This window comes from Procambarus clarkii, chromosome 83 (genome assembly GCF_040958095.1).
Source record: "Procambarus clarkii isolate CNS0578487 chromosome 83, FALCON_Pclarkii_2.0, whole genome shotgun sequence".
NCBI lineage: Eukaryota > Metazoa > Arthropoda > Malacostraca > Decapoda > Cambaridae > Procambarus > Procambarus clarkii.
This window is the reverse complement of record NC_091232.1, coordinates 11,023,721-11,038,416: the sequence shown is the minus strand read 5'-3', so window position 1 is coordinate 11,038,416 and position 14,696 is coordinate 11,023,721. Positions and strand designations below refer to the sequence as shown.

The 14,696-nt window shown below is 47.7% G+C and overlaps 2 protein-coding genes across 5 annotated transcripts in view; both read left to right on the top strand.

Moving 5' to 3' along the window:
* Positions 1–760: 760 nt before the first annotated feature.
* The window catches only part of LOC123768664 (acetylcholinesterase), a 159,623-nt gene continuing 145,687 nt past the window's right edge, over positions 761–14,696 (top strand). For 2 of the 4 annotated variants that reach the window (XM_045759331.2, XM_045759330.2), the window contains exon 1: positions 761–1,319. The gene's annotated coding sequence lies outside the window, so the exon portion shown is untranslated. The remainder of the gene's footprint in view (positions 1,320–14,696) is intronic. The other 2 variants (XM_045759329.2, XM_045759328.2) reach the window with 1 other exon arrangement.
* On the top strand, positions 4,974–5,966 carry LOC138358372 (uncharacterized PE-PGRS family protein PE_PGRS46-like). Its single transcript, XM_069316209.1, has one exon. It carries the CDS (start codon positions 4,974–4,976, stop codon positions 5,964–5,966), a length of 993 nt encoding a protein of 330 aa, XP_069172310.1.

The following is a 14,696-nucleotide window of genomic DNA, read 5'->3' as shown; positions in this document are numbered from 1 at the left end:
AGGGTGGACGAGAATTGAAGGCGGAGGCGGGGTTCCAATAAATGGCCTACTTTTAGAACAGCGAAGGAAACCATTACTGAAGCAAAATATCCGTCGAACATCGACCAAGAGCAGCCGACTACACACACCTCATGGACTGATATAACGGCGCGAAAACAAGGATAAAGGTACTCGGAGCGAAATAATTTGGGTATACCTGATTTCAAAGGTAGTATGTTAGCCGACAACAGGAAAGTTCTCCACTAAAAGGCAGTCCTGTGTGTGGAGGCTTTGGCCGGAACGTGGCAAATCCTGGAGCAGCATTTATCGTGTATGTGGCGAGGAATGAAGAGCGTAAGTGTGACAGGTTTAGAGAGCCATAATTCTGGTTGACGTACAAGAGGCTCTGCTGCGGATGCGCTTACTGCTCGCAGCCAGCCATTTCCACCCTACACGCGCGCTCCGGTATGCATTATTCACAAACACCTTTTGGGGAAAATACGCAACACCATCAGGCCCATTCGGTGTTTTTTCTTGGGGTACTCGTGTGACTTCGCTGCGCGTGCGCACTTGCAGTCTAGCGCGCAAGCTTTGGGACATTTTAATGACTAACGTCCCTGATGGAGTAAATGGGTCAGTGATGTCTGAGTTGTGCCCTTTTGTGCAAGGATTCTGCTGTTAATGGGTGAGCTACGGAGGGAGCAGACGAGACCAGAGCTCAGCGAACGAAGTAAAAATCGATAGTGCAGCAGGAGGGTCGGAGTGGGACGGTGAGAGGTGGGCTAGGAGGGATGCCAGTGTGTCAGCCAGTCCAGTGGCGACCGTGGCAGGGGCAGCACGTCGCGCTCCGCTCTGCGCCCGTTACCGCCACTTGATTCTCACGCCCGTGTGTCGAACCCTCCAAGGCTGCTTCCGCCGCAAGCCTTGTTCTCTCCTTGTTTGTGTCACCTCTGACCTCTAGTAGCCTCACCTAGCAAGATTCCTAAACCAAACTTTCTAAGAAGCGAGCGAGTGCGAGAATTAAGCATTAGCCCTTAACTTTCCCGGTCCCTGAACCCTAAACCCAAGGTGGGTGTTGACCCCCCGGGAGGCTGAGCCAGGTGGAAGCAGGTCATCTGAGACGTGTCATCTGGTGTCACACACTGCCACCCTCACCACACACCTGGCGCCCCCTCTCACAGAGACGTAACCCATCGGTCCTACCCTACATGACCACGTGAAGGGGCAAGCCGTAATTGCCATGCAAATATAACAAGCTGATCCTGGGTGCCATGTCCCGAGAGCGCCGGCCTTGACCTCCTCCCTGGCCTCAGTCAGTGACCCAGTCAGCCCAACACAAGGTAAGTGTCCGAGGAAGCATTGCTCAGAGGGGAAAGAGGGGACCCGTCGACAACGTACGATGGGCTTCCTAACCCGTGGCCTTGGACTAAGAATACAAACACAACGTCTGACAGTTAGGTCTCGTAGTGTTCATTCATCCGTCTCTCCCGCAGCCGTTTGTGGCTGACAGTAACATAATGTGTGTCAAGATTAATGACTTTTTATTTTTTGTTTTGTTATTACGTGCAGCTCAAAATAGTTATCAGTTGTACGTTGGGGGACTTTGACCTGCTGCAATTTGGTCCTTTTGTTTTGAATTGATTTCCGAATAAGGGCAAGTATGTTGCCATGCTTGGGGAGGGGGTGGGGGGGGGGCGTCTGATGGAACACAGATGTCATTTGCAGCTGTCATCTCTTCTCTCTCGTCTGTCAGTTGACAGACTGTGAATGACACGGGCTCTTGACCTCCCCCTCACTGCTCTGTCCGATTGTCTGTGGGTGTGACATGCTACACTGACAAGTGCTGACTCTGGGGGGTTTGACGTGATATACTGATAGGTGTAGTCTCTGGGGGTGTGCCCTAGTACACTGATAGGTGTAGTCTCTGGGGTGTGTCCTAGTGCACTGATAGATGTAGTCTCTGGGGTATGTCCTAGTACACTGATAGATGTAGTCTCTGGGGGTGTGTCCTAGTACACTGATAGATGTAGTCTCTGGGGTGTGTCCTAGTACACTGATAGATGTAGTCTCTGGGGTGTGTCCTAGTACACTGATAGGTGTAGTCTCTGGGGGTTTGTCCTAGTACACTGATAGGTGTACTCTCTGGGGTGTGCTCTAGTACACTGATGTGTACGCTCTGGGGGTGTGATGTAATACACTGACAAGTGTACACTCCTGGGGGTGTAGCTGAGAAAGGCTCGTGCAGAAGATAGGGACCCGCACTCTTGTGCAGTGGCAGGTGTAGGTGATCAGGTGTAGCTGGTATGTGTATACTCTCCGTTGTGACTAGTGTATACTTCTCATATACTAACGTGTATAGCTCCTATACAATCTTTAACTGGCATACATCACAGAATTTCTGGCTTGGTAGCACCTAAGAAGAACTTGATGTACAGAGATAAGTCCCTGTACATCTTGGGATGCACAGGTATACACATCCACCGAGCCGTGACAGGCATGTATACCGTGTATACGGCTTCTCGGTATACATACACGACAGAGTTTACGTTGATCCTAAACAATGTTCATGACTAAAGTATACTTGCTTTCGGCAAGCTCAGCAAGCAATTAGGGTGGACTTAATGGCTCTACCGCTGTTGATAGGCCCTAAATCACACCAGGATGTTGGGGGGGGGGGTGTAACCAGTGTGTACTAAGGGTGTACTGTTGTACAGTATACAGAGAGGATGTACGTATTGAATAGTTCGATTTGTGAAGCAATTATGCATGCGGGCCGCACCAAGCAACAGCCTGTTGGAACACATTATCACAAGGCAAGATTGGCTGCAGAAAGGGCTTGAGGGGAGTAGAATAAATCGTAGAACCCACTCCAGGTATACTCCAGGTATGGAGGATATAATTGGCTCCAGTATTAAGCTTAGAGTGTACGAAACAGTGTACATTTTGTACACCGTAGAGACGCACAGTACCTGTACATCAGACACACTTGGTAACTGTAACTATTGAGTCATATATATATATATATATATATATATATATATATATATATATATATATATATATATATATATATATATATATATATATATATATATATGTCGTATCTAGTAGCCAGACCGCACTTCTCAGCCTACTATGCAAGGCCCGATTTGCCTAATAAGCTAAGTTTTCATGAATTAATTGTTTTTTTCGACTACCTAACCTACCTAACCTAACCTAACCTAACTTTTTCGGCTATCTAACCTAACCTAACCTATAGAGATAGGTTAGGTTAGGTTAGGTTAGGTAGGGTTGGTTAGGTTCGGTCATATACCTACGTTAATTTTAACTCCAATAAAAGAAAATTGACCTCATACATAATGAAATGGGTAGCTTTATCATTTCATAAGAAAAAAATTAGAGAAAATATATTAATTCAGGAAAACTTGGCTTATTAGGCAAATCGGGCCTTGCATAGAAGGTCGAGAAGTGCGTTCTGGCTACTAGGTACATTATATATATATATATATATATATATATATATATATATATATATATATATATATATATATATATATATATATATATATATATATATATATATATATATATTATATATATACTGCATTAGATAAGTAGGCTATCTGATCAGTACTTCAGTGGTGTAAGTGCAGGTGTGAGGTGTTCATCATGTTACACAGTATCATGTTACACAGCTGCAGGTGTACATAATGTTACACACCTGCAGGAGTGAGGTGTGCATCATGTTACACACTTGCAGGTCTGTGGTGGGTGTTTAGCACCTGTTAAGCTTGGAAATATGTGAAATACGTCCCCCAATATGTGATATACATTCTGGGGGACGTTCTGGTTGCTGTACACTCTCTGGGGGAACGTATTGGCTCCTGTAACTCTCTGGGGGACGTACTGGCTCCTGTAACTCTCTGGGGGACGTACTGGCTCCTGTACACTCTCTGGGGGGACGTACTGGCTCCTGTACACTCTCTGGGGGACGTACTGGCTCCTGTACACTCTCTGGGGGACGTGCTGGCGCCTGTACACTCTCTGGGGGACGTACGGGTTGCTGTACACTCTCTGGGGGACGTACTGCTCCTGTACACTCTCTGGGGGACGTACTGGCTCCTGTACATTCTGTTGGGGAGGTACTGGGTGCTGTACACTCTCTGGGGGACGTGTTGGCGCCTGTACACTCTCTGGGGGACGTGCTGGCGCCTGTACACTCTCTGGGGGGACGTACTGGCGCCTGTACACTCTCTGGGGGACGTACTGGCTCCTGTACACTCTCTGGGGGGACGTACTGGCGCCTGTACACTCTCTGGGGGACGTACTGGCTCCTGTACACTCTCTGGGGGACATTCTGGCTCCTGTACACTCTCTGGGGGACATTCTGGCTCCTGTACACTCTCTGGGGGACATTCTGGCTCCTGTACACTCTCTGGGGGACATTCTGGCTCCTGTACACTCTCTGGGGGACATTCTGGCTCCTGTACACTCTCTGGGGGACATTCTGGCTCCTGTACACTCTCTGGGGGACATTCTGGCTCCTGTACACTCTCTGGGGGACATTCTGGCTCCTGTACACTCTCTGGGGGACATTCTGGCTCCTGTACACTCTCTGGGGGACATTCTGGCTCCTGTACACTCTCTGGGGGACGTACTGGTTGATGTACTCCGGAAGAACGTGCTGGTTGCTGGACACTCAGAAGAACACAGGTTGTTATAAGCCCATGAGCGGCCCTCCTCCTGGGATGCAGAGTGTAAGGATTATAGCTAAGAACCTGAGGAGTAGAGTCGACATAACGATTCAACTACTGGTACTAAAGAGAGAAGGTGATTACCGACTTGTGACAGTCGATGGCAAGGGGGAGTAGATGGCAAGGGGGCAGTCGATGGTAAGGGGCAGTCGATGGCAAGGGGGCAGTCGATGGTAAGGGGGAGTAGATGGCAAGGGGGCAGTCGATGGTAAGGGGCAGTCGATGGCAAGGGGGCAGTCGATGGCAAGGGGCAGTCGATGGCAAGGGGGCAGTCGATGGCAAGGGGGCAGTCGATGGCAAGGGGGAGTCGATGGCAAGGGGGCAGTCGATGGCAAGGGGCAGTCGATGGCAAGGGGCAGTCGATGGCAAGGGGGAGTCGATGGCAAGGGGGCAGTCGATGGCAAGGGGGCAGTCGATGGCAAGGGGGCAGTCGATGGCAAGGGGGCAGTCGATGGCAAGGGGGCAGTCGATGGCAAGGGGGAGTCGATGGCAAGGGAGCAGTCGATGGCAAGGGGCAGTCGATGGCAAGGGAGCAGTCGATGGCAAGGGGGAGTCGATGGTAAGGGGGCAGTCGATGGTAAGGGGGAGTCGATGGCAAGGGGGCAGTCGATGGCAAGGGGCAGTCGATGGCAAGGGGGCAGTCGATGGCAAGGGGGCAGTCGATGGCAAGGGGGAGTCGATGGCAAGGGGGCAGTCGATGGCAAGGGGCAGTCGATGGCAAGGGGCAGTCGATGGCAAGGGGGAGTCGATGGCAAGGGGGCAGTCGATGGCAAGGGGGCAGTCGATGGCAAGGGGGCAGTCGATGGCAAGGGGGCAGTCGATGGCAAGGGGGCAGTCGATGGCAAGGGGGAGTCGATGGCAAGGGTGCAGTCGATGGCAAGGGGGAGTCGATGGCAAGGGGGCAGTCGATGGCAAGGGGGAGTCGATGGCAAGGGGGCAGTCGATGGCAAGGGGCAGTCGATGGCAAGGGGCAGTCGATGGCAAGGGGCAGTCGATGGCAAGGGGGCAGTCGATGGCAAGGGGGCAGTCGATGGCAAGGGGGCAGTCGATGGCAAGGGGGCAGTCGATGGCAAGGGGGCAGTCGATGGCAAGGGGGGAGTCGATAACCTGTCGCTGCGGATGGCTCGTGACAGAGTAGAATTGGTCAATTGGCCAGTTTCAGGGGACGGCCAATGGCAGGGAATGGAGTATCGTATTGAATGGCTTGTTACAGGGACTCTCCTTTGGAAGTAGATGGTCTGAGGTTGTGGTAAGCTGTTGGCAGTGCCACCTGTGCATGGTGGCAGTGACCACTGGAGAGCCTCTGGCACCTCTGGTATCTTTAGATATTTTGTTCCCTTTTTTTTTAAGTTAATTTCTATCACAGACGTGGCCATTCATTTACAACGCTAACCAGCACATTATCTTCTGTCGAGCATGGACAGGTTTAGATAGCATTGTGTTGAGTACTCAGCCACAGAAGGTGATTGAAGTGCTTTGACAATACTACCCAGCAAACATACACTCTTGTCTGTCTTACATAGACAGGGGTAGACATCTGTTCTCCTACAGATTGTGCAGTGCGTTATTGACCACTCAAACACAAAAGGCGATTGTAGTGCTTTGGTAAAGTAAACCAACAAACATTTTCGTCATTACAACACAGGGTAAGAAAGCTGCTGCAGTACCAGTGGGAGGCTTCGCCAGTGTGCGAGTGAATAGTGTTTGAGGTAGGCTTGGTTAGAGGGAGCTGGACCGTGGGTGATAGTGAGGGGTGGAGAGACCGTGGGTGATAGTGAGGGGTGGAGAGACCGTGGGTGATAGTGAGGGGTGGAGAGACCGTGGGTGATAGTGAGGGGTGGAGGGACCGTGGGTGATAGTGAGGGGTGGAGGGACCGTGGGTGATAGTGAGGGGTGGAGGGAGGTGGAGAGCACGGTGAAGACACAACACCGTGGGGGGTGGGGGAGAAGGTAGCCCCCCCCACAGTCGGCACACAGTACCCTGCTCTTCAAATATTTGCCAGAAACACCACAAAAGCTTCCTGGGAACGATGACCCAGGAAGGTTGCTGAGTTGCTTACAGAAGAGAGCTGTTGCCTGCGTCAGCTTCCAGGCTTCGTGTTCACGTATGAAGCTTGTTACGTATCCCAGGTGTAGGGTGTGTCAGGACTTATCCCAGGTGTAGGGTGTGTCAGGACTTATCCCAGGTGTAGGGTGTGTCAAGACTTATCCCAGGTGTAGGGTGTGTCAAGACTTATCCCAGGTGTAGAGTGTGTCAAGACTTATCCCAGGTGTAGGGTGTGTCAGGACTTATCCCAGGTGTAGGGTGTGTCAGGACTTATCCCAGGTGTAGAGTGTCAGGACGTATCCCAGGTGTAGGGTGTGTCAGGACTTATCCCAGATGTAGGGTGTGTCAGGACTTATCCCAGGTGTAGGGTGTGTCAGGACTTATCCCAGGTGTAGAGTGTGTCAGGACGTATCCCAGGTGTAGGGTGTGTCAGGACTTATCCCAGGTGTAGAGTGTGACAGGACTTATCCCAGGTGTAGAGTGCGTCAGAGCTTAAGCCAGCTGCAATAGTCGCAGCTGGAGAGGAGACGCCTTCGTTAAGACTGAAAAGTGTCTACGAGGAGAAAGCACTAAGCCAGTGCGACTATATAGCGCTGGGAAGGGATATGAAGACAAAGACCTGAGATAGGATGGAGGGAAGGAATGGTGTCCTACGACGAGAGAAAGAGAGTGAGAGAGAAAGACCCCAGAGAGAGAGAAAGAACCCAGAGAGAGAGAGAGAGAGAGAGAGACCTCAGAGAGAGAGAGAGAGAGAGAGAGAGACCCCAGAGAGAGACAGATACCCCTAGAGAGAGAGAGAGAGGACAGAGAGAGAGAGGGAGAGAGAGTTGACTGTAAGAGTTCCATCCTAAAAATTAACCCTATTTTTGGACATCATCAGGCAGGACTCGCGGCCTCCCGCCAGAGTCCAGCTCCTCACCACAACGTCAAAACTTTCGCTATGTTGCTGTTGTTGTTGTTTTAGATTCAGCCACTCGGAAGAAAAAGTTGCAAGTAGCACGGGCTATGGTGAGCCCGGAGTGGACTTACCTGGCACAGGAGCGGGGCTGTGACTGCTGTAAACTTTCACTAGTTTTACTGATAATAAAAAACCCTTGTTTTTTTTGGACACTCCACCGCACTAATGAGTATGAGCCTGGATAGGTTAGGGGAGGATGGATAGGACGAGGAGTCACCAAGCATTTACACTCACCTACCTACGAAACCTATAGATCTTTCCTCAATCATGGCAGCTTTGATTACATTAATTAAAAATGTTTATAACCTCTGAAGCACAGCGAGGTTGGTTAGGCCAACATACCCCTTGGATTATAACCCCTCGAGGCTCGTAAACTCTTAATAAACGTAGACAAAGACACCATGGTTATGGAGAGATGTAGGGGTTTCGCAAGTGGCTTGATGTTTACCGGCCCAAGTTCGTGCGTTTGAAGTCAGACTAAACTACCCGTCTAATGAAGAGTGCGTTCTCTCTCACGTTTTAACCCCCATAAGAGTGCGTTCTCGCGTTTTAACCCCCATAAGAGTGCGTTCTCGCGTTTTAACCCCCATAAGAGTGCGTTCTCGCATTTTAACGCCCATAAGAGTGCGTTCTCTCACGTTTTAACCCCCGTATGTAAGAGTGCGTTTTCTCACGTCTTAACCCCCATAAGAGTGCGTTCTCTCGCGTTTTAATCCCCGTAATTAACTCAGAACATGCAAGTAAAAAAAGAAAAAAGACAAAACCAGTAAAAATATTTCATACTTATGATTAATATAAATTTCGTGAATGGGCAGATAAATATTATCAACAATCCGAGTCTTCAGAAGTTGTAACTATGTCGCCAGTTGAGTAGAGACTTACCATGTCTCTCTCAATATACAGATCAATATGCTGGCGAGGAGTCACAAGAACGTGGCTGAAAAATGTTGACCAAACCACAATATACAGATTAATATGCCCCGAACAATATACTCAGATCAATATGCCCCGAACAATATACTCAGATCAATATGTCCCGAACAATATACTCAGATCAATATGTCCCGAACAATATACCCAGATCAATATGCCCCGAAAAATATACCCTCACTGAGTAACTCAGTATATCCATCCACCCCCACCTTAAACATAGATATACATAACTACGATCACAACAGCGCCGTCGGCCCACAGATGACAGGCCGCGGGTTCGATTCCTGCGTCCGGGCAGAGACGTTTGGGTAACTTTTCCTTTCACCCAATGAGTCTGTTCACCTCTGTAATACATTTGTACCTGGGAGTTAGAGAGCTGTTGTGATGTTGGAGGTTGTATCCTGAGAAAGGTGTATTTCGGATAGCTGATGGTCAGAGGGCGGGTCAGAGGTCAGGAGGCCCAGAGTTCGTCCTCGCCCTCAAGTTCCGCTCAAAAACCCGTTCGTGAACCTCCCAGTCGTGTTCTGGGGACGAAGTGGATGCGGAGGCCACATTTATCGTTGACAATAATATTCTTCCGACTGCTCCTATCAGAATAACCGGTTTCGTCCGACCGCCGCTGTCAGAATTACTAAATTTGTTCGACCGCCGCTGTCAGAACAACTGAATTTGTCCGACCGCCGCTGTCAGAACAACTGAATTTGTCCGACACAACTAATTTGTCAGACACAACTAAATCCATCCAACCGCCGCTGTCAGAACAACTAAATCCATTCGACCGCCGCTGTCAGAACAACTAAATCCATTCGACCGCCGCTGTCAGAACAACTAAATCCATTCGACCGCTGCTGTCAGAACAACTAAATCCGCCCGACCGCTGCTGTCAGAACAACTAAATCCATCCGACCGCTGCTGTCAGAACAGCCAAATTCCTCCTCCCTTTCTGTCAACACAATCACACTCGTTCGACCACCACTGTCAGCACATCAAAAATATAAAAAAAGGTCCCAACAAGAGGGAGAGGATCAAGGTAACTTGAGGGAGGACTGAGAGAAAAACTCACTCAAACCCTTCAGTGTCATCATGACATCATAACCCTGTAAGACAACAAGAACAGTCCCACACGGCCACAGAAGCATGACACAGCAACTGCAGCACGGAACAGCAACAGAAGCACAGCAGAGCAACGGCAGCTCCAAATAACAAGAGCATCACCAAGTAAGCGACAGAACTCCACCAAGTAAACGACAGAACTCCACCCAGTAAACGACAGAACTCCACCAAGTAAACGACAGAACACCTCCAAGTAAACGACAGAACTCCACCAAGTAAACGACAGAACTCCACCAAGTAAACGACAGAACTCCACCAAGTAAACGACAGAACACCTCCAAGTAAACGACAGAACTCCACCAAGTAAACGACAGAACTCCACCAAGTAAACGACAGAACTCCACCAAGTAAACGACAGAACTCCACCAAGTAAACGACAGAACTCCACCAAGTAAACGACAGAACACCTCCAAGTAAACGACAGAACACCACCAAGAACACTGGAACACCAAGTAAACGACAGAACTCCACCAAGTAAACGACAGAACACCACCCAGTAAACGACAGAACACCACCAAGAACACAACAGTTTCTCCTGTGAAGAAACACCACCACGACAACACCAGACCAGCAACACGACGGCACAACTGAAACACGACATTCCAGGAGCACAATAAAAAGGAAGTACGACCCGCCAAATGAAAACGGCTCTCGTATAACACGACACAGTTTAATAACACTGAGAACACGTCTCTGAAACATCAGCTGGGAACACTGGCAACAGTGTAGCGTTGCAACAATGCAGCTGAACACACTGGCAACAGTGTAGTGTTGCAACAATGCAGCTGAACACACTGGCAACAGTGTAGCGTTGCAACAATGCAGCTGAACACACTGGCAACAGTGTAGTGTTGCAACAATGCAGCTGAACACACTGGCAACAGTGTAGTGTTGCAACAATGCAGCTGAACACACTGGCAACAGTGTAGCGCAACTTTTAGAAATATTTTCAACCAATTTAGATTGAATATCCATGTGAGTTTAAAGGACAGAAGCAAACTCATTTTATTTGTGCGTGATTCCAACGAAATGTGAATTAAGTTGGCGGAAAAAAAATTACTAATCACTTGTTGGACGTTAAGTTCAAGTCTTGAGCTTCTACCTGCAAGGTCTTGGTGTCCTGGGGTCAGATTCACGAAAGCACTTACGTAAGCACTTACGTACATGTACATCTTTTCTCAATCTTTGGCGGCTTTGTTTCCAATTATTTAACAGTTAATGAGCTCCGAAGAACCAAGAGGCTGTTTATAACAATAACAACAGTTGAATGGGAAGTTTTCATGCTTGTAAACTGTTTAATAAATATAACCAAAGCCGTCAAAGATTGAGGAGAGATGTACACGTTCGTAAGTGCTTGCGTAAGTGCTTTCGTGAATGTGGCCCCTGGTCTGGCCACAGAAACTCTGTGAGTCACAAACGATCATCTGCTAAATGTCAAACCTCACAGGAAATGTGAGGGAGTGTGGTGATGGAATACTGTTGTGAGGGAGTGTGTGTGGAGAGACCGACATTTCGGTCCGTTCTGGGACCGTTACACGACTTGATATAATGGACCACGACAGCCCGAAACGTTGTCGTTTCTCCATTTTTCCGATGTGTGTTTCGGCTGCCTGTATTGGGCGTGAATTTCCCTGTTGTCTATGTCCGCCAATATTGTTACCACCCGGGGCACACACCCCTCTGGTCTGCCGCCACCTCCACCTCTGGTAACCTTGGCTTCACTCTATATTCTCCCTACCACTAACCCAATATTCCCGCCGAATTTAATTTATTCTCTCTCGTCCGTTTTCAAGCTATTTTTTATTGAATGATATCACACATACACACACACACACACACACACACACACACACACACACACACACACACACACACACACACACACAGGGGCCTCGTAGCCTGGTGGATAGCGCGCAGGACTCGTAATTCTGTGGCGCGGGTTCGATTCCCGCACGAGGCAGAAACAAATGGGCAAAGTTTCTTTCACCCTAAGTGCCCCTGTTACCTAGCAGTAAATAGGTACCTGGGAGTTAGTCAGCTGTCACAGGCTGCTTCCTGGGGTGTGTGTGTGTGTGTGGTGTGGGGAAAAAAAAAAAAAAAAAAGTAGTTAGTAAACAGTTGATTGACAGTTGAGAGGCGGGCCGAAAGAGCAAAGCTCAACCCCCGCAAAAACACAACTAGTAAACACAATGTGTGTTGTGTGACCAATGGACACACGGGAGTCCATATCTAGTCAAGCATAAGACTAAACTGGAAAAGGTTCAAAGGTTTGCCACCAGACTAGTACCCGAACTGAGAGATATGAGCTATGAGGAGAGACTACGGGAATTAAACCTCACTTCGTTGGAAGACAGAAGAGTTAGGGGGGACATGATCACCACATTCAAGATTCTCAAGGGAATCGACAGGGTTGATAAAGACAGGCTATTTAACACAAGGGGCACACGCACTACGGGACACAGGTGGAAACTGAGTTCCCAAATGAGCCACAGAGATATTAGAAAGAACTTTTTTAGTGTCAGAGTGGTTGACAAATGGAATACATTAGGAAGTGATGTGGTGGAGGCTGACTCCATACACAGTTTCAAGTGTAGATATGATAGAGCCCAGTAGGCTCAGGAACCTGTACTCCTGTTGATTGACGGTTGAGAGGCGGGACCAAAGAGCTAAAGCTCAAACACCGCAAGCACAACTAGGTGAGTACAACTAGGTGAGTACACACACGCATACCATCGGAAGCTACGCTCATTCCATTATTTCCGGCGGAATAGCTAACTGCAGCAGATAACATCAACAAACAACATCATCAGATCCCACAAACGGACATGAAATCACTGCAGCTAATATCTTATACATTTTTAGTACAGAGAAAATAGATATTAAAACACACAAAGACCCGCAGAACATCAAGCGTGTGAACATAGAATCAGGGAAAATATATATCTTTTATGAAGACACTGAGTGGGAATACTAATGTGAGGACCACCAGTCTATTAAACTGAGAGCCACCAGTCTATTAAACTGAGGGCCCCATGTCTATTAAATTGAGAGCCGCGAGTCTATTAAACTGAGAGCCACGAGTCTATTAAACTGAGGGACACGAGTCTATTAAACTGAGAGCCACGAGTCTATTAAACTGAGAGCCACGAGTCTATTAAACTGAGAGCCACGAGTCTATTAAACTGAGAGCCACGAGTCTATTAAACTGAGGGCCCCAAGTCTATTAAATTGAGAGCCGCGAGTCTATTAAACTGAGAGCCACGAGTCTATTAAACTGAGGGACACGAGTCTATTAAACTGAGAGCCACGAGTCTATTAAACTGAGAGCCACGAGTCTCTTAAACTGAGAGCCACGAGTCTATTAAACTGAGAGCCACGAGTCTATTAAACTGAGAGCCACGAGTCTATTAAACTGAGAGCCACGAGTCTATTAAACTGAGGGACACGAGTCTATTAAATTGAGAGCCGCGAGTCTATTAAACTGAGAGCCACGAGTCTATTAAACTGAGGGACACGAGTCTATTAAACTGAGAGCCACGAGTCTATTAAACTGAGAGCCACGAGTCTATTAAACTGAGAGCCACGAGTCTATTAAACTAAGAGCCACGAGTCTATTAAACTGAGAGCCACGAGTCTATTAAACTGAGAGCCACGAGTCTATTAAACTGAGGGACACGAGTCTATTAAACTGAGGGACACGAGTCTATTAAACTGAGAGCCACGAGTCTATTAAACTGAGAGCCACGAGTCTATTAAACAGAGGGCCACGAGTCTATTAAACTGAGAGCCACGAGTCTATTAAACAGAGGGCCACGAGTCTATTAAACAGAGGGCCACGAGTCTATTAAACAGAGGGCCACGAGTCTATTAAACAGAGAGCCACGAGTCTATTAAACAGAGGGCCACGAGTCTATTAAACTGAGGGCCACGAGTCTATTAAACTTAAGACCACAGCTACGGAGAAAGTTCCACTTGGGACCAGAATTATGGATTTTAGTTTATACACACGTAAAGTGACTCTTCATTTAGTCCATTTTCTTGATTTGCCCAACATACGAGATACAAATTTCTTATCAAGTAGAAAAGTACGAACCCCAACAACCCGTATACCCTTTACCTAACCTAACCTGTCCAGGCATAGTAAACGTGGATACATTTGAGCCACTACTTTTCATGGTATTTTGTACGTACGGGATCATGCTATGCTCTTTCTCTAATGTGGCTATAAGTCTCTCTCTGTCTGTTTCTCTCTCTGTCTGTTTCTCTCTCTCTCTCTCTCTCTCTCTCTCTCTCTCTCTCTCTCTCTCTCTCTCTCTCTCTCTCTCTCTCTCGCTCTCTCTCAGTACACGTGTTTAAGGATCTAACATAGACAGGAACTTAGAAACTAATAGACATTCTGCAGCTTGCCAAGTTCCTTTCTTACGAATCATTTCACCACAACAATTGAATTCGGGTATTTGATCCTCAGTTCTTAATCATATCTTGAGGCCTTAGTGAAAATATTTCGGTCAGTTTTAGATGAGTATTTACAGGGTCAAAAGTTGTAGGATAAAAATAAGCGCGAGTTGGAGAGGAATTCCGAATTTCTCTCCATTCACTGTATAGAAGAACAAAGAGAGAGTGAAATAAGAAAAAATCAAGAAACTTTACGATTTCTTTTTAAATGAGTGTATGTGAATGTGTGTGTGTGTGTGTGTGTGTGTGTGTGTGTGTGTGTGTGTGTGTGTGTGTGTGTGTGTGTGTGTGTGTGTGTGTGTGTGTCGTTAGTGAGGTCAGAGAGAGAGAGAAAAAGAGATTCATTTTTGTCTCTTTTAAAACATAAAAATGTTTCTGTTGGGAGCGGAAACCGCAAAAATAAATCAAATTCTATTGGCAAAACTTCTCTCTCTCTCGACTCGGGTATTATAATCAA